Here is a 22,467-nt window from a genome sequence, read left to right as displayed (position 1 = left end):
GCGGCAAGTGGTTAAAGAAGAATTGCAAGTATGGCTATATTATACATAGTACATTGATCCAGCTTGGACCAATGTAACCATGTATATACCATACGGATACCCCCGGAAGCTAAAAATCACTACAGTAGACACCGCTATTTCAATGATCTCCACTTACTTCTGTTGGTCCGTGTGAAGTGGCTGGCCTGACTTATTGTGAACAAAGGAATGATCACCTGTTTTTTTTGCATGCTAGTCTCATATTGAAAATAAAGGAGTTACTAAAGTTACAAAAAAATCTCGAACAAAATAAATATTCGGAAGTGACATAATGTGTCGTAGTGTATTTCTATTGTATTTTAAGACGACTACTGTACTGATTAAACACATTTTGTATGATCTGGTATTGTACCAGAAGCATTTTCGTGCATATGCCATTGGATAATTTTGCAGCAATTGTTGTGATCAGCTTTAGAAAAGCTTCGTACTAACGATTAGAATGATTATCGTATGATCGATTCTAAAGCAGTATTTTTCATACGATTTTCTGATCGTGTGTACGGGCCCTTAAGTAAGGCTAATAGGTGTGTTTTTTGAAGTACATGTCATAAAAGAAACACAGGGGCTGCCATTACCTCCTTTTAAAACAATGTCTGTTGCCTGGCAGTTACCCTAGTCTTTTGGCTTCAATACTTTTTGAATTCAGAAGTCCTTATATGCATATCTATTCTGGGTCATCATTTTAGAATATTCAATCAAGATAGTCAACATGTTAGCCAGGCAATTAGCATTTCCAGAAGGAGTGGTCATATTATAGGATGGTCACAGCATACACTTTCATTTGATATCATCAGCATTGTAATTACAATAAAAACAATACTTATATTTGACAATCAAATATAAACTTACTTTAAAAATCTCCTGTTAGGTTGTGAGTTCTGCCTGTCTGCTGGCAGTCTCTTTCCAGAACTTTCCCTGCATGCTTTGCAGCTTCTACTCTTTTTACGATAAGGACTACATATCCCATGGTACCTTGCTGCCTGAAAGCAGCAATTCCTGTACCGACACCTCTATGACTAAGACCTGCTGGGCAAGGCGAAATGCGTCATAGGGTGTGGTCAGTGGAGCAGCGCTGGCTGAGGCCATCATTTACACCTAACATGGATCGAGTTGTTTGAGCGGTGTCTTATACCTTTCTTACTGACACCCTGGATTTATGAAACTGGATGCCAGCACCCTCTTTCTTGATCACCTGCGGGGGACCACACCATATTATGCTCTTGCATGGAGCAGCGCTGAAAGTTTTGACAGGTCCTGTAACTCCTCCACCTCCATAATGTAGAAGGTAGGCTCTGTCAAATGAGTGACACCGCAGTGCCTACTTACGAGGCACAGTGACTACATGTTACAGAATTCAAAATAGAAAATGTGTGGGGATCTTCACAAAGTAAGTTTACAAAACTTTAAGATCATCCAGATTAACCTCGTAGCGTCAACGCCTCCTGCCCCTCTAAGAGGTCACATGCCTGATAAAGGGGTCCTGCGTGGCTTCCCAAACCTTGCGCTACACTGCTTTGTGATCTTTCTCGAATAAAAAAAAACTCTTGGGTGAAATTGATGATCCTTCGTGTGCTGGCGAATATCTACATATCATATACAGTATCTCACAAAAGTTAGTACACCCCTCACATTTTTGTAAATATTTTATTCTATCTTTTCATGTGACAACACTGAAGAAATTACACTTTGCTAAAATGTAAAGTAGTGAGTGTAAAGCTGGTATAACAGTGTAAATTTGCTGTCCCCTCAAAATAACTCAACACACAGCCATTAATGTCTAAACCGCTGGCAACAAAAGTAAGTACAACCCTAAGTAAAAAATATCCAAACTGGGCACAATTAGCCATTTTCCCTCCCTGGTGTCATGTGACTCGTTAGTGTTGCAAGGTCTCAGGTGTGAATAGGGAGCAGGTGTGTTAAATTTGGTGTTATCACTCTCACTCTCTCATACTGGTCAATGCAAGTTCAACATGGCTCCTCATGGCTAAGAACTCTTTGAGGATCTGAAACAAAAATTGTTGCTCTCCTTAAAGATGGCCTAGGCTATAAGAAGATTGCAAAGACCCTGAAACTGAGCTGCAACATGGTGGCCAAGACCATACAGGGGTTTAACAGGACAGATTCCATTCATAACAGGCCTCGTCATGGTCAAGAGGTTGAGTGCGCATGCTCAGCGTTATATGCAGAGGTTGTCTTTGGGAAATAGACGTATGAGTGCTGCCAGCACTGCTGCAGAGGTTGAAGGGATGGGGGGTCAGCCTGTCAGTGATCACACCATACGCCGCACACTGCATCAAATTTGTCTGCATGGCTGTTGTCCCAAAAGGAAGCCTCTTCTAAAGATGAAAGCCCACAAACAGTTTGGACATGGATTCTGATGAGACCAAGATAAACCTATTTGGGTCAGATGGTGTCAAGCGTGTGTGGCTGCAACCAGGTGAGGAGTACAAAGACAAGTGTATCTTGTCTACAGTCAAGCATGGTGGTGGGAGTGTCATGGTCTGGGGCTGCATGAGTGCTGCCGGCACTGGGGAGCTACAGTTCATTGAGGGAACCATGAATGCCAACATGTACTGTGACATACTGAAGCAGAGCATGATCCCTCTCCCTTCAGAGACTGGGCCGCAGGGCAGTATTCAAACATGATAACGACCCCAAACAAACCTCCAAGACTAACACTGCATTGCTAAAGAAGCTGAGGGTAAAGGTGATGGAGTGGCCAAGCATGTCTCCAGACCTAAACCCTATTGAGCATCTGTGGGGCATCCTCAAACGGAAGGTGGAGGAGCGCAAGGTCTCTAACATCCACCAGCTCTGTGATGTCGTCATGGAGGAGTGGAAGAGGACTCCAGTGGCAACCTGTGAAGCTCTGGTGAACTCCACACCCAAGAGGGTTAAGGCAGTGCTGGAAAATAATGGTGGCCACACAAAATATTGACACTTTGTGCCCAATTTGGACATTTTCACTTAGGGGTGTACTCACTTTTGTTGCCAGCGGTTTAGACATTAATGGCTGTGTGTTAAGTTATTTTGAGGGGACAGCAAATTTACACTGTTATACAAGCTGTACACTCACTACTTTACATTGTAACAAAGTGTCATTTCTTCAGTGTTGTCACATGAAAAGATAGAATAAAATATTTACAAAAATGTGAGGGGTGTACTCACTTTTGTGAGATACTGTAGGTTCCAGTATACAGCTGGTGATCACTAAAGCACCTAGCAGCCTAAAGAGCTTATTTCAGGAATGTATGCGATGGGAATATGGACTGTGGTTTAAGAGGTTTAGGATGCCAGGAGGCGGGCCGCGGCTTAAGATCACGTGACCACCGTGATTGGCTTGGCGATGGTGACTCAGCAGGTGACTCACTTGGGGGCAATTCATGCAACTGTGCAGTCCCATCGGCGCTAAAGACCAGGCGCTGAGAGGCCACATATTTGCGGATGACCGGCGCCAAGGGGTTAGCTTAGAAATAATTTAAATACAATGCAGAAATTAATATAGGTTTTTACATTGTGATCATACACTTTAAAGTGGCTGCAAACCCTAAAATGAAAAATGAGCAAAGCATATCCTTATATAGCGTGTACTTGCCTCAGTCCATAGCATTTAGTGTGGATCTTGTCTGCTCTGTTATGAGCCACTACCAACAGTTTTTCCTGACACCAGGCAATCCTAGGAGACAGTCCTGCTCCCATCCAGCACACAGCAGGTGATTGACAGCCTCGGCTTCACATTTCTTCCAATGAGACTGTGTAGAGGGGAAGAGGGGGTGTGCCCATTCCCTCCACTCAGGTATCAGATTACGCTCAGATCTGTGCAGTGTGTGACACTAGATCCCCACCCTTTGCCTCCTGGAAGCGGAGAAATATCCTTTGATAAGTGTATTAAGGAAGGCTGTGGAGGAGAGAGTGCTGCAGATAACTCCTACATAAGTTGTACCTTTTTTTTTTGCTTCATCACTGCGTAGCAATATGATGCTTTAATTGGATGGAATGGGATAAGGAAGTGGGGGGGGGGGGGGGGGGATAGACAGGATTTAGTCTTTGTAATAGCGTAAAACCAGAATCAAGTGCCTTGAAGCCCATCAGATAGAATGTAAAGACATCACACAAAAAAAAGGAAGATGATTTGACTTGTATGGGGTATAAATATAAAGTAGTGAATCTGACATCAATTATTCACTGCAGGTGAATCTTCCTTTATTGTTGTTTTTATTATTTAATTTTAAAATATTTGTTTTATTATTGTTTTTATAAAAGTCACATTCACTGCTACTGGATACTAAGTGTAATATCCAGCCCCCCACCCTTAGATACCCTGCAGAACCCCCCTAGTCTTTAAACAGCTAGAAGAGAACTGCGCTCTTGGCTATTTACATTGGCCTCCTGCTAGGAGAAAAACTAATTAGGATTCAATTAATTGTGCTTTCTTGTTAAAGTGTTGAGCAATGACCTGTACACTGAAAAACAGTGCTATTTACAGGAGACTTAAGTCTCCCGCAGTGGTGAAAAGCTGGATAGCGCCTCCATGTGGCCAGAAAATGAACACATTAACCTAGAAGACTCCTGTAAGTAATTAGTACAAAACTGAACAACACAATAAATTATTCACATTGTTTTGAAGCTTTTCTTGTTGTTGTGGTTTATCAAACTGCACCCAAACATCAGGATACCGATTTGTGGGATTTTTAGTTTTTGGCAAACTAACATGGTGTAGAGAAATCTATAAGAGAAATAATAACCAATGCAAGTGTGTCAAGCTACAACTCGAGTTAAAGGGCTGCCAGCTTTTTTTTTTGAAGGCTGCACACTATAGCATTTTGTGAACGTGTACAGAACCACGCAATTTTGCATGCCTTAATGAAATTTGCAAAAAAAACAGAGAGAGATATGCATGATGTCATAAGCCTAGGCTAATGACTATACAAGAAACTGGAAGTGGGATGTATTAGGTATTTACTGTCAGAAACAAAATATGGAAAGATGGAAAGATGAAAAAATGACTGAAGGTCCACTTTAATGCATTCCCTGCATTAAGGAAAAAAACATTTTATTACTTGCTGTGCGACCTTCCCCCACCCCTGAACACTTACCTGACACCACTCTTGATCCAACGATGTCTTAACTGGCAGTCCCGCTGTCCTCTCTTCCTACATTCACAGGCTTCACTGAGAGCAGCAGGAGCCATTGGCGGGGGGGCGGGGGATAAGGTGTTGTGGGACCAAGCAGCGCCGTGTGTACACAATACACAGTACAAGGGTATATGCTGGTACTTTACACACATATTTTCCATATTTGTGTAAATTGCAAGTACTGGAGTTTACATGTGTATACCTGTGTACAGCGTATTTAGTAATTCATTCATATGGGCAGAATTATACCGCAGCGGGAGCTCCCTGAAGCTGCGAATACTGGCATGTTTTACACCATAGGCCATACACCTGCAAATACGCCTGTGTGCATGGGCCCTAAAAAAAAATCCTTCCAAGAGATGGGCAGTACCTTTTTGCCTTTTTGCTGGTGTCATCAGGACAGGAAGTGAGGGAAAAAAAAAAAAAAAGGCAAAACATGCACACAGTCAAAATGATTTAAACAAACCATAGACAGATTTTTCCACAAGCGTTTGCCTCGGTTTACACTTACTGCTTCTTTCCTTTAGCACTGCTACTTGGCATGGGCACTCTACATTGTTAGGTGAACTCCAGGCATAAATCAATAAAAAAAATGTTAAAATATTATTCAATAGCCACAAATGATATAAATCCACTTTGAGTGCACCAAATCCCTGTGCAAATCCAGTTAATACCATATAAAAGTAGAAGTAACATCACAATGCTGTACTTAGCTTGTACAGAGAGCAGCCCCACCCACTGCAGGCTGTCTGCAAAAAAACTACAGGAGGGGGTGGATACCAGACCAGTCCCCCTGCACAAGGAGAGCGAGCAATAGAGACTGGTCTCAAAGGGCAGACATCCTTTCACGCTGGACTATTTCATAGATCCGGAATAAGTACACAAAGATTAAAGCACCTTCAGGATTCTTGTAATTTGACGACGTTTGTTTTATCATGGTGTTCAGCTTTATGAAATGAGGCATTGCATGGGAATGAATAGTGGAAAAATAGGATTTTTAAAAACAGCTTACCTGTAAAATCCTTTTCTTTCGAAGGACATCACGGGACACAGAGCCACAGTAATTACTGATGGGTTATATAGGTATCACTGGTGATTGGACACTGGCACACCCTATCAGGAAGTTCAACCCCCTATATAATCCCTCCCCCTTGCAGGGATACCTCAGTTTTGTAGCCAAGCAATATAGTGTATTAGAAGAGGGGTGGGACCTCTGTGTCCCGTGATGTCCTTCGAAAGAAAAGGATTTTACAGGTAAGCCGTTTTAAAAAATCCTATTTTCTTTCTCGAACATCACGGGACACAGAGCCACAGTAATTACTGATGGGATGTCCCAGAGCAATGCTACCTGAGGGGGGGGAACCACGACCAAGTAGGGTGCAATCAGACCTGAGGACCCTGTACTGCTGCCTGCAGCACACTACGCCCAAAGGCGATATCCTCATGCCTTCTCACATCCACCTGATAGAATCTGGTGAATGTATGAACTGAAGACCAGGTTGCGTCCTTGCAGATTTGAGCCATAGAGGCCCGGTGATGCACTGCCCAAGAAGCACCAATAGCCCTTGTGGAATGTGCCCTGATCTGAAACGGAGGAATCTTCTGTTTCAAACCGTAAGCTTGAATGATCAACTGTCGAATCCATTTAGAAATGGTAGCTTTTGACGCTGCCTGTCCTCTATTGGGACCCTCTGGCAGCACAAACAAAACATCCGTCTTGTGGATCTGAGTAGTTGCCCCTAGATAGGCCTTAACTGCTCTTACTACATCCAACGAATGTAGAGATCACTCTTCCGGAGAACAGGGATCTGGAAAAAAGGAAGGTAGAACAATGTCTTGGTTTAAATGAAAATCAGAAACCACCTTCGGTAAAAAACTAGGATGAGGGCGTAGTACCACTCTATCCTTGTGTATAATCAAATAAGGCTCCTTACAGGAAAGAGCTGCTAATTCTGATACTCTTCTAGCAGAAGAGATGGCCACCAGAAAAATTAATTTCCTTGTCAACAAGACCAAAGGAATCTGACTTATTGGTTCAAAAGGCCGTTTCTGTAACACAGCCAGGACCAAATTCAAGTCCCAGGGGTTTAGGGGCGCTTTAACCGGAGGATTAAGACGCATCACCCCCTGCATAAAGTTTCGGACCAAAGAATGCGAAGCAAGTGGCCGCTGAAATAATACTGATAAAGCAGAGACCTGGCCCTTGATGGTACTCAAGGCCAGCTTCATCTCTAATCCCATCTGTAGAAAATCAAGGATTCTACCTATGACATATTTCCTGGGATGCCAACCTCTGGATTCACACCAGGTTATATAAGCTTTCCAGACTCTATGATAAATCATCCTGGAAGCTGGCTTCCTTGCATTAATCAAGGTAGATATGACAGGACCTGAGAGCCCACGACTCTTCAGAACGTGGGTCTCAATAGCCAAACCGTCAAATTTATCGTTTGTAAGGCAGGATGGAACACTGGACCTTGAGATAACAGGTCTGGGCGTTCTGGTAGTGTCCACGGGGAACCTACTGTCATCCTTACTATTTCTGCATACCAAGTCCTTCTGGGCCAAGCGGGGGCCACCAGAAGTACCGACTTCCTTTCCTGCCTGATCCTGCGAAGGAGTCGTGGTAGTAGCAGAATAGGCGGGAATGCGTAAATCAGTGAGAACCGATGCCACGGAATCACCAACGCATCCGTCCCGCATGCAAGAGGATCTTTTGTCCTTGCCACAAATCTGTCTATCTTTTTGTTGAATCGGGATGCAAAGAGATCTACATCTGGAACCCCCCATCTTTGGCATATGGCCCAAAAGACGTCGGGATGCAGAGACCATTCCCCTGGAAGTAACTGCTGGCGACTTAGATAGTCCGCCTGCCAATTCTCTATTCCCGGGATGAAAACTGCCGATATGCATGGCACATGCATCTCTGCCCAGACTAAGATCTGGTTCACCTCTTTTTGAGCAGCTCGGCTCCGGGTGCCTCCCTGATGATTGACATAAGCCACTGCTGTGGCATTGTCGGACTGGATCCTGACCGGACAACCCTGTAGCCTGATAGTCCAGGCTTTTAGAGCTAGATGTATCGCCCGGATCTCCAGAATGTTGATGGGTAAGGTCCTCTCTGTCTTGGACCATACTCCTTGGACCGCAGCCTGTTCCAGAACTGCTCCCAAACCTGACAGACTGGCATCTGTTGTTACCACCGTCCAGGTAACCGGTAGAAAGGATTTCCCCTTCTGCAGGTTTTCGGGTATGAGCCACCAATTGAGGCTCTGACGCACCGCATGCGACAGGTGCATTGGAAAGTCTAATGCCTGAACCTTCTTGTTCCAGGTCGACAGAATACTGTGTTGCAGCATTCTTGAGTGAAACTGAGCATAGGGAACTGCTTTGAATGAAGACACCATCTTCCCTAGTAGCCTCATACAAAGGCGGACTGAGGGACCCTTCTTGGTCCTTACTGTCAGAATCAGCTCTCTCAAAGCAGTGATCTTTGCCTGGGGTAGAAATATTTTCTCCTGGCTTGTATGTATAATCAGACCTAAATATTCCAGTCTTCTTACTGGTTTTAGGAAAGACTTTTCTAAGTTGAGGATCCAACCCAGGTGTTCTAGATACCTGACCGTGGTCCTCAAGTTTCCATTCAAAGAGGCTACCGACCGGTCTATCAAGAGCAGGTCGTCTAGGTATGCTATGACAGCTATACCCTGAGCCCTTAATCTGGCCAGAGGAGGAGCCAAGATCTTTGTGAACACTCGAGGTGCAGTGGCTATCCCAAAGGGCAGAGCCATAAACTGGAAATGGCGCCCTCCTACCTCGAAGCGCAGAAACTTCTGATGAGCAGGAAAAATGGGCACATGCAGATATGCATCTCTGATGTCTATTGATGCCAGAAATTCTCCTCCCTGCAGGGTGGGAACTACTGTTCGAATTGATTCCATGCGGAAGGATTGAATCCTTAGGAATCAGTTCAGATCCCTTAAGTCCAAAATGGGCCTGACATCCCCATTTGGCTTTTGGACCGTAAAAAGGTTGGAATAGAAGCCCAATCCCTGGTCCTTTGCGGGAACTATCATAATGACCTCCTGCGACAAAAGTCGCTCTAACGCTAGAAGGAGCGACTGCTTCTTCTCTGGGAACATTTGATCTGAGGAACCGAGGAGAAGGGAATTCCTGAAACTCCAGCTTGTACCCTAAGGTTACCGTGGAGACTACCCATCTGTCCTGGAAGTCCTCCTGCCAGAGCTCTGAGAATTGTCGCAGTCTTCCCCCCACTCGAGTGAGCGGGGGCGCCCCCTCATGCAGAGGTCTTAGTGTTTTGCCTAGTAGGCTTCTTTCCCCAGGACTTCTTTTGTCCCTGGGGTTGACTCTTGTCTCTGGACCCCGATGGAGGCGGCCGTCGAGACTGCCTGGAGGCTGAAGCCCCCGGCGCTGGGGAAAGAGTCCGTTTGAAAGAGGGACGCTTACTCTTCTTCTTGACAGGTAAGAGAGTGCTTTTCCCACAAGAGATTCTCTTGATATAGTTATCCAAGTCCTCTCCAAACAACCTTGCACCACGAAATGGAAACCCAGCCAGTAGCTTCTTACATGGTGCTTCGGCTGACCAATTTTTCAACCATAGGATTCTACGTATATGCACCAACCCCAGTGAAAGACGGGAGGTTTGCACGATAGAATCTCTAATGGCGTCAACCACAAAGCATAAGGCCGCTGGAAGGTTAGCAAACCCCTGGGCCTGCTGTTCAGGTAATACTTTGATGACCTGCTTAACATGGTCTCTTAAGTATTGACAGACTCCAATCGCTGCTATTGCAGGTTGGGCCACTGATCCTGCTAAGGAGAAAACATCCTTCAATAGGGATTCCATCCTTTTATCTACAGGATCCCTGAGCATCTGAGCATTGTCTACAGGACAAGTCAGGCTATTATTTATTGAGGAAATGGCGGCATCAATAGCCGGAATTCCCCACATTTTAATAAACTTTTCTTCCATCGGATAAAGTGTTGAAAACTTTCTCGGCGGAAAAAAACGTTTGTCTGGGTGATCCCACTCAGAATAAATAAGCTTTTCAAGTAAAGTATGAACAGGAAAAGCATGTGCTGCTTGGAAAGGTTTCAGTGACCCCAAAGCAGAAGAGGATTCTTTAGCAGTTTCAGGTATGGGCAACTTAAATGTGGAGCGGACCAATCCAGTGAGGATCTGCACTAAGACTTTCTCCTCTTGGGAAGTCGCAGAGGGTCCCTCTCCACCTGAATCCTCCGAAGAGGAATCATCCATCCCATCCCGATCCTCTGAAAGGGATTCATCTCCTTTATCCCAGAGCTCCTGTCTGAGGGTCTTGGGGAACAGAGGAAAGCCTAGTGCGTTTTCTTCCACTGAGTGAAGACGTAATCACGGCCATTAATCTTTCCTCTAGACCATTAATGGTTGAGGAAAAAACCTCTTGTGTAATATATACAGGGGCTGAAGTGCCAGAAGCAGGTGTAGCCCCTGACCCCGATGGCTCTCCCTGGCTAGCCGTCCCTGGCCCATCTTTAGGGGGGAAGGATGCTGCCGACAGGGGGCCCTCAGAACCTGAACGAGATCCCCTAGTGTCTCTGGTTCCTGGGGTGCTTGAACCTCTTCTACCCATAGTGCAAAGCAACAAGGTGTGAGGTATACAAATGAACACTGTCCGCTGAGCGATGTAGTCTGGCTAAAAGCCTTGCTACCCAATGCTCAGTCTGGTGTTACTTCAGTAAATGCTGCCTAGGAGAATGCCTGTGTCCCACCTTACATGCGACCGTCAGCTCTGTGTCTCTCAGAAGGCTGAGTGCACCTGTACAGAGTGCCTTTAATAGCCTGCAGCTGGCCTGAGTGGGAGTCTAAACACTCTGTGCTGACATCCCGCCCCCTCCTCTACCGCCCCCCCCCCCTCGAGTTTTGAAAAAAACGAGCGCTTCCCGCACTGCCGACTCTCCTGTCATGCTCTGGAGAAAAGGCTGGGGATGGGGGGGGGGGAAGGAGGGAGACTGGTAACAAGATTTGCCTGAACGGCTATCTTCAGAGATGGTGGCCATTAGGCCACAGAGCCCGGGTGGTATAACCACTTTCTAGACCCCTGTGGCCCCTCTCTAGCCTGGGGGGGAACATTCAAACATGAGAAATCCCCCCATCCACCTTACCTGCTTGCAGCCTGCTTGATACGCTGGGACATACACAGCGATTACAACACCTGAGACAGACATTCAGCATGTGTAGGTTTGTGCTCTTGGCAGCCCCCGGTGGTCACAATAGGCATAGCATGCATTTACCTTAAAGGAGAAAAGCCACTAGAACTCAAAAATTCTGTGGAATCTCCTCTTACCTTATCCAGCCGCAGGGTGCTGTTTACACAGACCCAATCTTCACCTCTCACGGTGGGCTCCGTTTGAAAAAACCGTCAGAGACTGGGGCCCCCATCAGTAGGGGGATCCAACAGTTCTGGGACCGTAAAGCACCTCGCCAGAAATTAGGAAGTTTAAAGCCATTTTCTGATCTGCGGGGTCCAGCTCTCTAAAAAGAGAAGCATTACGGGTAAAACCTCGTTTCTTCGGACACGAGGCCCGGGTACCATTCAATTCGGCCATGAAAAGACACTTTGAATGGATCCGGTTCGCCTGGCTTGCCCCAGTATAGGATCTTAGGATATTCCCTTTGGAGCTCAGCACAGGACATCTTTACACGTCCATCACCTAAGACACTGGCGTAAAAACTGAGGTATCCCTGCAAGGGGGAGGGATTATATAGGGGGTTGAACTTCCTGATAGGGTGTGCCAGTGTCCAATCACCAGTGATACCTATATAACCCATCAGTAATTACTGTGGCTCTGTGTCCCGTGATGTTCGAGAAAGAAAGCGGCGCACTTATATTTGATATTAGCGCAAATTAAACAGGCAGTGTAACGTGCAGCGATCAGACTTTACCACGGTCTGTCTTCTGCATCTACCACACTATCCTGTTTAGCCCACCCACTCTACTGCATGATACATAGACAGCAGAGGGGTGTGGATCCTCCGAAAACACCACATCACAAACCTTTTCCCTTTCCAAGCCAAGCACTAGACATGTGGGACAACCATGAGCTGCTGTGTTCACTAAGCGATAAAGATGTTGCAGACTGGCAGATTGCAAAACTTCCTCTAGTAGACATGATGCTTTGCAATCATTTATAGAACACAAAGCTTCCTCTGAATGCTCCGATTGGCTAAGCTGCATTCAGCCCAACTTGGTTTTGTTTTGGGAGCCGGATGGGAAATTCCCATCCCACTGTTGGAACACAGTGCTGTATACCAGGGGTTCCCAACCCCCAGGCCGTGGACCGCTATCAGTCCGTGGCCTGTTGATGACCGGGTCCCGGTGTCCATGACAGACCGTGGTCACCACTCAACTCCCGCTGTGCCTGTGTCCTCTCCCATCTCTCCCTCCCCACCAACCATGTCATCCTATCAGCAGGGCAGGGGATGGAAGCAGCTGGAGATCTTTGCAGAGAGCAGGAGTCTTTTCATATTAACTAGCGGGTGTAACCTGCTTGTTAACATGAAAAGTTGGACAGCTTCCACCCTCCATCCAGATCTGCAGCTCCTACTGCATCCTACCCTGCAGATAGGATGACATAGTCGGCAGGGGGGGAGAGGACACAGGCTAAATCCTGCCCCTGCACTGTGACGTTAGAGAGAAGGGGGGGGGGGGAATGATTGCTGGGGGCACTGTAAAAGGGCACTGTGATGTAGAGGGGACTGCACTGTAATCATTACAGTGCACCTTTAAAGTACAGTCCCCTTTATATCACAATGCCCTTTTACATTGCAGTTCCCTTCACATCACAGCGCCCCAGTCCTTGGTACATTAATGTAAAGGGGACTGCACTGCACAGGGGCACTATAATCTAAAGGGGGGCTGTGATGTGAAGGGGAACTGAGGACATCGTGGGACTGCTATAAAAGGGGAACTGTGATATAAAGGGGGACTGTGCTGTAAATGGGGGTTATGGTGTGAAGAGGGGCTGAGGAACGACTCTGAACACCCCGCCGGCTGCCACAAAACCGGTTCTGGTACCATAAAGTTTGGGGGCCGCTCCTTTACATGGTACCTAGCTCAGGCTACATACAGTTCCTACAGAGCACCTACCTGCTGCATCTATTAGTGAAGGAAATAGTTTGTTTGGACCTTCTTGGTGCAAATTAACTATTTAAACTTCATTAAAACCTGGAGTTCTATTCCAAGGCAATAACTCAAAGTAGTGAAACAAGGATGAGGATAACATCCCAGTCTGTTATCCCAGAAATAAGCATGCACTGGCAGTTTCAGATTTTTATCTTTGCAGGTTCCCTTAAAAGGAAATGATTCTCTCTATAAATGAAGAAAATACAATGACCTTGCATCTTAATTAAAGGAACAGTACTGGAAGTGCTAATGACTCATGTCAAGATCTGAGGTTGTATAGAATGAGTCAGAGGAGAAGCTCACATCCTCGAGCTGTGCGCTGCACCCTGGCTATGCAGTCCCTCTGCAGCCACAATTAACAGATTACTTTATTGGACAAGACGAGCGTTCTTACCAGGCCAAGTTTTTCTGAAGCATTGGCTTTCCATATACGAATGTTCATTTCATCTGAACCGCACAGAATGTATTTGTTGTCCGCTGACCATCTGACACAGGTTACATGCTGCATCCTCTTTGTGTGATACACTTCCCTGGGACCAAGAAGACAGCTCACAGTTAAGGTACCTACTGTAAACACTTTTCATGTCCCTAACCTCATCATAATGCTTTTAGATACAGAAAAATACTATACAGGGAGGGAAAAAGATCCTCTGCTGATTTTGTACGTTTGCCCACTGACAAAAAAATGATCAGTCTATAAGTTTAATGGTAGGTTTACTTTAACAGTGAGAGACAGAATAACAAAAATATCCGGGAAAAAAAAGCATTTAAAAAAAAAAAAAAAAGTTTTAAATTGATTTGCATTTTAATGAGTGAAAACAGTATTTGATCCCCTATCAGTCAGCAAAATTTCTGGCTCCCAGGTGTCCTCTATACAGGCAACAGGCTGAGATTAGGAGCACTCTCAAAAGGAGGGCCCCTAATCTCAGCTTGTTACCTGTATAAAAAACACCTGTCCACAGAAGCAATCAATCAGATTCCAATCTCTCCACCATGGCCAAGACCAAAGAGCTGCCCAAGGAAGTCAGGGACAAGATTATAGACCTACACAAGGCTGGAATGGGTTACAAGACCATCGCCAAGCAGTTTGGTGAGAGGGTGACAACAGTTGGTGCGATTATTGGCAAATGTAAGAAACACAAAATAACTGTCATTCTCCCTTGGTCTGGGGCTCCATGCAAGATCTCGCCTTGTAGAGGTTCAATGATCATGAGAACGGTGAGGAATCAGCCCAGAACTACACGGGAGAATCTTGTCAATGATCTCAAGGCAGCTGGGAGCATAGTCAGAAACAACTGGTAACACTATGCCATGAAGGACTGAAGCACCCAAAAGGTCACCCTGCTCAAGAAAGCACGTGTACAGGCCTGTCTGAAGTTTGCAAATGTGCATCTAAATGATTCAGAGGAGAACTGGGTGAAAGTGCTGTGGTCAGATGAGACCAAAATCAAACTCTTTAGCATCAACTCAACCCTGCCGTGTTTGGAAGAATGCTGCCTATGACCCCATGAACACCATCCCCACCGTCAAACATTGAGATGGAAACATTATGCTTTGGGGGCGTTTTTCTGCTAAGGGGACAGGACAACTTCACCAGATCAAAGGGACGATGGACGGGGCCATGTACTGTCAAATCTTGGGTAAGAACATCCTTCCCTCAGCCAGGGCATTGAAAAGGGTCAGGAATGGGTATTCCAGCATGACAATGACCCAAAACACACAGCCAAGGCAACAAAAGTGTGGCTCAAGAAGAAACACATTAAGGTCCTGGAGTGGCCTAGCCAGTCTCCAGACCCTAATACCATATAAAATATGTGGAGGGACCTGAAGGTTCAAGTTACCAAACATCAGCCTTGAAACCTTAATGACTTAGAGAGGATCTGCAAAGAGGAGTGGGACAAAATCCCTCCTGAGATGTGTGCAAACCTGGGGGACAACTACAAGAAATGTCTGATTGCCAACAAGGGTTTTGCCACCAAGTACTTTCATGTTTTGCGAAGGGGTCAAATACTTGTTTCACTCATTAAAATGCAAATCAATTTAGAACTTTTTTTGAAATGCGTTTTTCTGGATTGTTGTTATTCTGTCTCTCACTGTAGAAATAAACCTACCATTAAAATTATAGACTCATCATTTCTTTGTCAGTGGACAAACGTACAAAATCAGCAGGGGATCAAATACTTTTATCCCCCTCACTGTAGGTTCCCTATACTGTCTGGTTTGTTCACAATAAAGAAGAATTCCAGGTATGGCTTTTTGTTACAGTTACATTGGTCAAGCTTGGTCCAATGTAACCATGCATATACCCATACACGGGGGATTCCTTTAGAACAGTGGTTGTTAATGTATGAGATAAAGGGAACTCAGATACAGTCCCTGACATTACCAAAACTGGAGAGTGCAAAATCTGGTGCAGCTGTGCATGGTAGCCAATCAGCTTCTAACTTCAACTTGTTCAATTAAGCTCTGACAAAAAACATGGAAACTGATTGGTTTCATGCAGAGCTTCACCAGATTTTGCACTCCCTAGGTTTAGTAAATTAACCCCATATTGTTCAAAATATGTAATGCTTAGGAGGACAGTCAGAAACTGCAGAAATGAGGAAATGAGGGTCAGAGATTGTGGACATGCTGCATTGTTGGCTGGGGATATTCTGCAGAAGACAATATGAAATTGGGAACATGTTCAATGAGGCTAGCAAAGGCCAGTGCTATTACCCTAATCCATGTTCCCACTACAGGGCCCCACATTATATACCAAAGGCTGCATGTGACCCTCAGGCCACAGGTTGGGCACTAGGGCTCTAGAAGATGTAAATAATTGTAGTAGACACCGCTACTCCAGTAATCTACATTTATTTCTGGGCTGGGTCCCTTGCCAATCCAATCAGCTGTCCTGCTGCATTCTTACCATTAACAAATTGAGTACTTTACCATATATACTCCTTCATTACTAGGCCATTTTTCAGCACTGTGATAGCTAGACTGACGATTATCTGGTCACGCAACACTGTAATCATATTTTTTTTAAGACAGATAGCACTTTATTTTGGTAGTCTTTAATAACCACTGGGTTTCATATTTTTACTACATAAAAAAGGAAAAAACTAAAATTGTAGGTTTGCTTACAATTACCTTTCATTCCATTACCTTTAAAAATATGATCCCAAAACACTGGTGGCCAGCGGCACTTTAAAAACATTTCCACAATAAATGGAGGTCACCGTGCCAGCAATTGGTGGCACAGACAATGGGACAGGTAAGTATTTATTCTCCTCCGCAGGTAGAACTTTTCAGCCATTTTTCCCACTAACAGAATTGCTTTAAAGCAAATCAGTCACAAGACAAGCTTGAAAGAGGATACTGTGCTCTTTTTCTGAAAAAGACCAGTCATGGTGACATTGGTGGCTTTGATTTGATTTTGAGTCAATGACCCAGAGAAAGTTTGCAGCCAAGGATGCCCAACATTCTCTGACCTTTTGCATACTTGTTCTGGGTCAGGACCTAGAAAGCATTAGAGCCAGAGGGTTCATAAAACAGCCAAGTGGCTAGCATTTTCAGAAGGGGCCAGCAATGACACCACTCATTTATTCCGAGACTCATGGTTTACTTGGAAGGAAAACCTGTACTGAGAAAAATATTGAGGATATTATGGCTGACCCTTCCTTCTGCCTATGCTAGTTACTGGCTACCACTTTGATTCAATGTGTTTAAGGTTGCCTGGGAACAGTTAAGCTTACTGTGTCTGGGAACACTTGGAAGAGATGGTCCCGGGCACAGTTCACTTGTGGTTTGGTAAAGTTTGCTTCAGTGCGAGTACCAACCATGCCTGAGCACAGAACTCTCCATAGATCTCTGAGCACAGAAGCAGGGATTACTGTTATCTGGTTGGCAGAGGTGATGATGTAAGTGTGCCTGGGAATACATTCTTTATAGCCCAGTGTGGGTGCAGACCAGAGGGGGAGTGTGGAAGTGAAACATTCAAACTCAGCCACTGTTCCAGTGTGAGTGCACCCTTAATCTCTTGCCGACCAGCCGCCGTAGTTTTACTGCAGCAGAATGGTACAGCTGGGTGAAACGTTGTTACCTCATGACGCTTTGCCTTTTGGCCACTAGGGGCGCACAGCGTGTGCCCGGAGCCAATGCGAGTGCCCGGTGGGCGAGATGACCGTTGGGCTTGCTCGCTTGTGACAGAGCGAGAACCGGGATCTGTGTGTGTAAACACACAGATCCCGGTTCTCTCAGAGGAGTAGAGACAGATTGTGTGTTCATACTAAGTATGAACACTGATCTCTCTCTCCTTCCACCCCTCCTACAGTTAGAACACAGTGAGGGAACACAGTTAACCCCTTGATCGCCCCTACTGTTAACCCCTTCCCTGCCAGTGACATTTATACAGTAATCGGTGCATTTTTATAGCACTGATCCCTGTATAATTGTCAATGGGCAGCACAGTGGTGTAGTGGTAGCACTCTCGCCTAGCAGTAAGAAGGGTCACTGGTTCGAATCCCAACCATGACACTACCTGCTTGGAGTTTGCATGTTCTCCCTGTGCCTGCGTGGGTTTCCTCCGGGTACTCCGGTTTCCTCCCACACTCCAAAGACATGCCGGTAGGTTAATTGGATCCTGTCTAAATTGTCCCTAGTATGTATGAATGTGAGTTAGGGACCTTAGATTGTAAGCTCCTTGAGGGTAGGGACTGATGTGAATGTACAATGTATATGTAAAGCGCTGCGTAAATTGACGGCGCTATATAAGTACCTGAAATAAATAAAATAAATAAAATAAATGGTCCCAAGCTCGATTGCTTTACGGCGATAGTGGGAATCACCGTATCCCGCGGACACGGCGCAACCCCGATTTCGGCAAAGAGCCGCGTCTAATCACAGCCGGTCGCATGTAAACAAGGAGATGCCATTTAGCGGTTCTCCTCGCCTCACACTAAGAGTGTGAGGTGAGGAGAGCCGATCAGTGGGATCTCCTCACGGGGGGGGTATAGGTTAATCAGGGCACTGATCATCAGTGCCCTGATTACAATGCAGCGCTAAAAGTCCCATCAGTGCTGCATATTAGTGCCTCCTCATCAGTGCCCTTCATTGAAGGAGAAAAAATTCCTTATTTACAAAATTTTCTGACAAACTAAAAAAAACTTTTTTTTTTCCTAAAGCAAAACAATAAAAAACCCAGCGGTGATTAAAGACCACCAAAAGAAAGCTTTGTGGGAAGAAAATTATAAATTCATTTGGGTACAGTGTTGCATGACCGCGCAATTGTCATTCAAAGCGCGACAGCGCTGAAAGCTGAAAATTGGCCTGGGCAGGAGGGGGGCGAAAGTGCCCGGTATTGAGGTGGATAATAGCACATAATACAGCCTGAGTTTTTCGTCACATACTGGTGTGAAAAAGACCTTAGTACCTTATTTTCTACAGTAAGGCTGATAATATTCTCACCTGCTGTGGCCGCTTTCAACCGAAAACATGCGAATGGATTTATCAAAGCTGGCGGATACGAATTCCTTTCCAGTAGGGGAATAATCAACATCCAGGACAGCAGACACATGGTCCATGTGCACCTTTACTGGACTGTCCATGTAGCGTATGTCATAGGTGTACAGTCTGTATAGAGACACATTAGCATTAACATTAGCAAGCAAAACAGATGATCATTTTTATATAAAACTATTTTTTTTAAATATTAAGGCCTCTGAAGAGACGTGGGCATATCAAACTGGACAAAAAATAAATGAAAATTTTTGATCTATAGCGCTGTACAGTCAGCCAGTACAAAAAAATATCTTTCCAATTCCTGAGGGCTATGTACAGCAAAGGTTTTACAAAGCATTTAAAATGCATTAATGAAGCTTCGAGCAGCTTTGTAGAAAACTTAAAGTTGTTTTTAACCCACTTTATATAAGCTCCTCTGTGTTCTAATAACAAGTGCTCCTGTCTGTGCGTTTTATTCTTTTTAAAAAACCTTCCTTTACCTTGTTTCGCAGCGGTTCCCCACGATCACGTTAACGGCTGTGTCTCCCCTCTGCCCGGCTGACAGATGCAGTGGGGGGGGCCGAGGTCCCCCCCGCTGACTACCAACCAAGACGAGAGAGCGAGAGAGAGAGAGCGAGAGAGAAAGAGAGAGAGTGAGAGAGCGAGCGAGAGAGCGAGAGAGAAAGAGAGCGAGAGAGAGAGAGCGCGAAAGAGAAAGTGAGAGAGAGAGAGAGAGAGAGAAAGGGCTATGAGGGTTATGTATAGCAAAGGTTTTACAAAGCATTTAAAATGCATTAACGAAGCTTCGAGCAGCTGTGTAGAAAACTTAAAGTTGTTTTTAACCCACTTCCATAACTTTATATAAGCCCCTCTGTGTTCTAATAACAAGTGCTCCTGTCTGTGTGTTTTATTCTTTTTAAAAAAACCTTCCTTTACCTTGTTTCACAGCGGTTCCCCACGATCACGTTACCGAGAGAGAGAGAGAGGGGAGGGTATAGCCACGTATTACAGGGGGCCAAATGACAGCACAAGCACTGTGCTGTATAACATGCTTTAAAGGGACAATATCACATTTTTTTTTTTTTTTTGGGTTAACAAACACTTTAACCACTTATGGACCGCCCACTGGCCTTTTATTTCGCTACTTTGAAGAGGAATATCATTATGGCAGCAGCTAGCTGCCATAATCGTGGTATCCTCTTCTTCAGCGGGCGGTCCGCTTTCAAATAAAAGTGGTCTCTGCGGCGGATTCACTTTTATCGGCGGCAGGAGAGGACCCCCCCTCCCGCCGCACTCCGGTGCCCTCAGCCGCTTACCGGAGCAGTCAGTAGAGACGGAGGTGATCGGGTTCTTCTTCCAGTTAGGCATGGAAAAGAGCAAAGGGAAGATGGCCCCCACCCATCTCCATCTCACCATATCATACCATAGCTCCTAAAGGGACATTTTTTAATTTTTTCAAATGAAAATTTAATTATTATTATTTTTTATTGCGTTTTAGTGTAAATATGACAGCTGAGGTCTTTTTGACCCCAGATCTCATATTTAAGAGGTCCTGTCATGCTTTTTTTTCTATTAAGGGATGTTTACATTCCTTGTAATAGGAATAAAAGTGATATTTTTTTTTAAAAGAACAGTGTAAAAATAAAAAATAAAAGGTAAAACAAATAAGAAAAAAAACATTTTTTTAAACGTTCCCCATTCAGCCGAGCTTGCGTGCAGAAGCGAACGCATATGTGGAGGTATCGCCGCGATCGTTGGAGCGAGAGCAATAATTCTAGCCATAGACCTCCTCTGTAACACAAAACATGCAACCTGTAGAATTTTGTAAACGTCGCCTAAGGAAATTTTTAAGGGTAAAAGTTTGTCGCCATTCCACGTGCGGGCGCAATTTTGAAGCATGACATGTTGGGTATCAATTTACTCTGTATAACATTATCTTTCACAATATAAAATAAATTGGGCTAACTTTACTATTGTCTTATTTTTTAATTCAAAAAAGTGTATTCTTTAAAAAAAAAAAAATTTGCTTGTAAGACCGGTAAGCAAATACGGTGTAACAGAAAGTATTGCAACGACCGTCGTTTTATTCTCTAGGACAGTGATGGCGAACCCTGGCACTCCAGATGTTTTGGAACTACATTTCCCACAATGCTCAATCTCTCTGCAGTGTAGTTGAACATCATTCTGGGGAGTTTAGTTCCAAAACATCTGGGGTGCCAAGGTTCGCCATCACTGCTCTAGGGTGTTAAAAAAAAAAAAAAATATATATATATATACACATATATATATACATATATATATATATATATATATATATATATATATATATATATATATAATGTTTGGGGGTTCTAAGTCATTTTCTAGCAAAAAAACTGTTTTTAACTTGTAAAAACCAAAATCTCAGGAAAAGGCTCGGTCCTTAAGTGGTTAAATGCAACCTACAGCTTCAGTTTAGAAGCGTTATATGCAGACTTCAATGGGAAAAAGGCTGACATTTTAAACATGCTGCTAGAAGTTTTCAGGTAGCTTTTAGCACTGCTGGAAATTTAATGAAACAAATGTCACAAACTTAAATTGCAGGCAAAAGCACAGAAAAAATTAAGTCTATTAAGGCCCCTTTCAGACATACGGACCATTCGTCTGTTTTTCATCCATCCGTTAACGGATGAAAAACGAACATTAATGCATTCCTATGGAAAAACAAATGACAACGGATGATCATTCATTTGCATCCGTTTTCATCCACTTTCATCAACATTCGTTTTTTTGAATGGATGAAAGCCCTATTTTTTCATCAGTCAAGAAAACGGAAATGTAGAGTAATGCCTCAATTTAGGTGGTTAAGAAGGTAAGCGTGGGTACCATCATCCTTAAAGCGGAGTTCCACACAAAAAATGGAACTTCCGCTTTTCGGAACCCTCCCCCCCTCCGGTGTCACATTTGGCACCTTTCAGGGGGGAGGGGGGTGCAGATACCTGTCTAAGACAGGTATTTGCACCCACTTCCGGCATAGACTCCCATGGGAGTCTACGCCTCTTCCCGTCCCCACCGCGCTGTCTCCTGGGAACACACAGCTCCCAGGAGAGAGCGAGGAACAATTGGGACGCGCAGCGCGACTCGCGCATGCGCAGTAGGGAACCAGGAAGTGAAGCCGCAACGCTTCACTTCCTGATTCCCTCACCTAGGATGGCGGCGGCAGCTGCCGAGAACCGAGCGGGTTCTCGGCGTCCCCTGCCGACATCGCTGACCCTGGGACAGGTAAGTGGCCATGTATTAAAAGTCAGCAGCTGCAGTATTTGTAGCTGCTGGCTTTTAATATTTTTTTTTTTTGGCGGTGTGGGTGAACCCCCGCTTTAAAGTTAGGATAGTGGAAAGGGGTGTGTCTTCCTATTGGGGAAATTTTCTTCTCCCCTCAACATGCCAACTGTGGCACGAGGGGGGTTGTCCATCTAATGGTCTGTGCCTGCAATGCATTCTATGTAGGCAAGACCATTATAGAACTAAGGCAGATAATGGGAGACCATTTATACTACTCGTCCAATGGCAAGCTCACCACAGTGGCCCGCCATATGGGTTTACATCAAAGATTTCAACCTGAAGTTGTTACATTCTTGGTGCTG

At 44.8% G+C, this 22,467-nt stretch overlaps 1 protein-coding gene across 1 annotated transcript in view; it reads right to left on the bottom strand.

Annotated features, from left to right (window-relative positions):
* DCAF13 (DDB1 and CUL4 associated factor 13) overlaps window positions 1-22,467 on the bottom strand; it is a 56,683-nt gene that overhangs the window by 7,343 nt on the left and 26,873 nt on the right. The window contains exons 8-9 of the mRNA XM_073632085.1: window positions 18,812-18,976; window positions 13,755-13,890 (exon numbers count right to left, since the gene is read on the bottom strand). Coding sequence (XP_073488186.1) covers window positions 13,755-13,890; window positions 18,812-18,976 — 301 coding nt within the window. The remainder of the gene's footprint in view (window positions 1-13,754; window positions 13,891-18,811; window positions 18,977-22,467) is intronic.

Source organism: Aquarana catesbeiana, linkage group LG05 (genome assembly GCF_042186555.1).
Source record: "Aquarana catesbeiana isolate 2022-GZ linkage group LG05, ASM4218655v1, whole genome shotgun sequence".
Classification (NCBI taxonomy): domain Eukaryota; kingdom Metazoa; phylum Chordata; class Amphibia; order Anura; family Ranidae; genus Aquarana; species Aquarana catesbeiana.
This window is presented reverse-complemented; position numbering and strand designations above follow the sequence as displayed.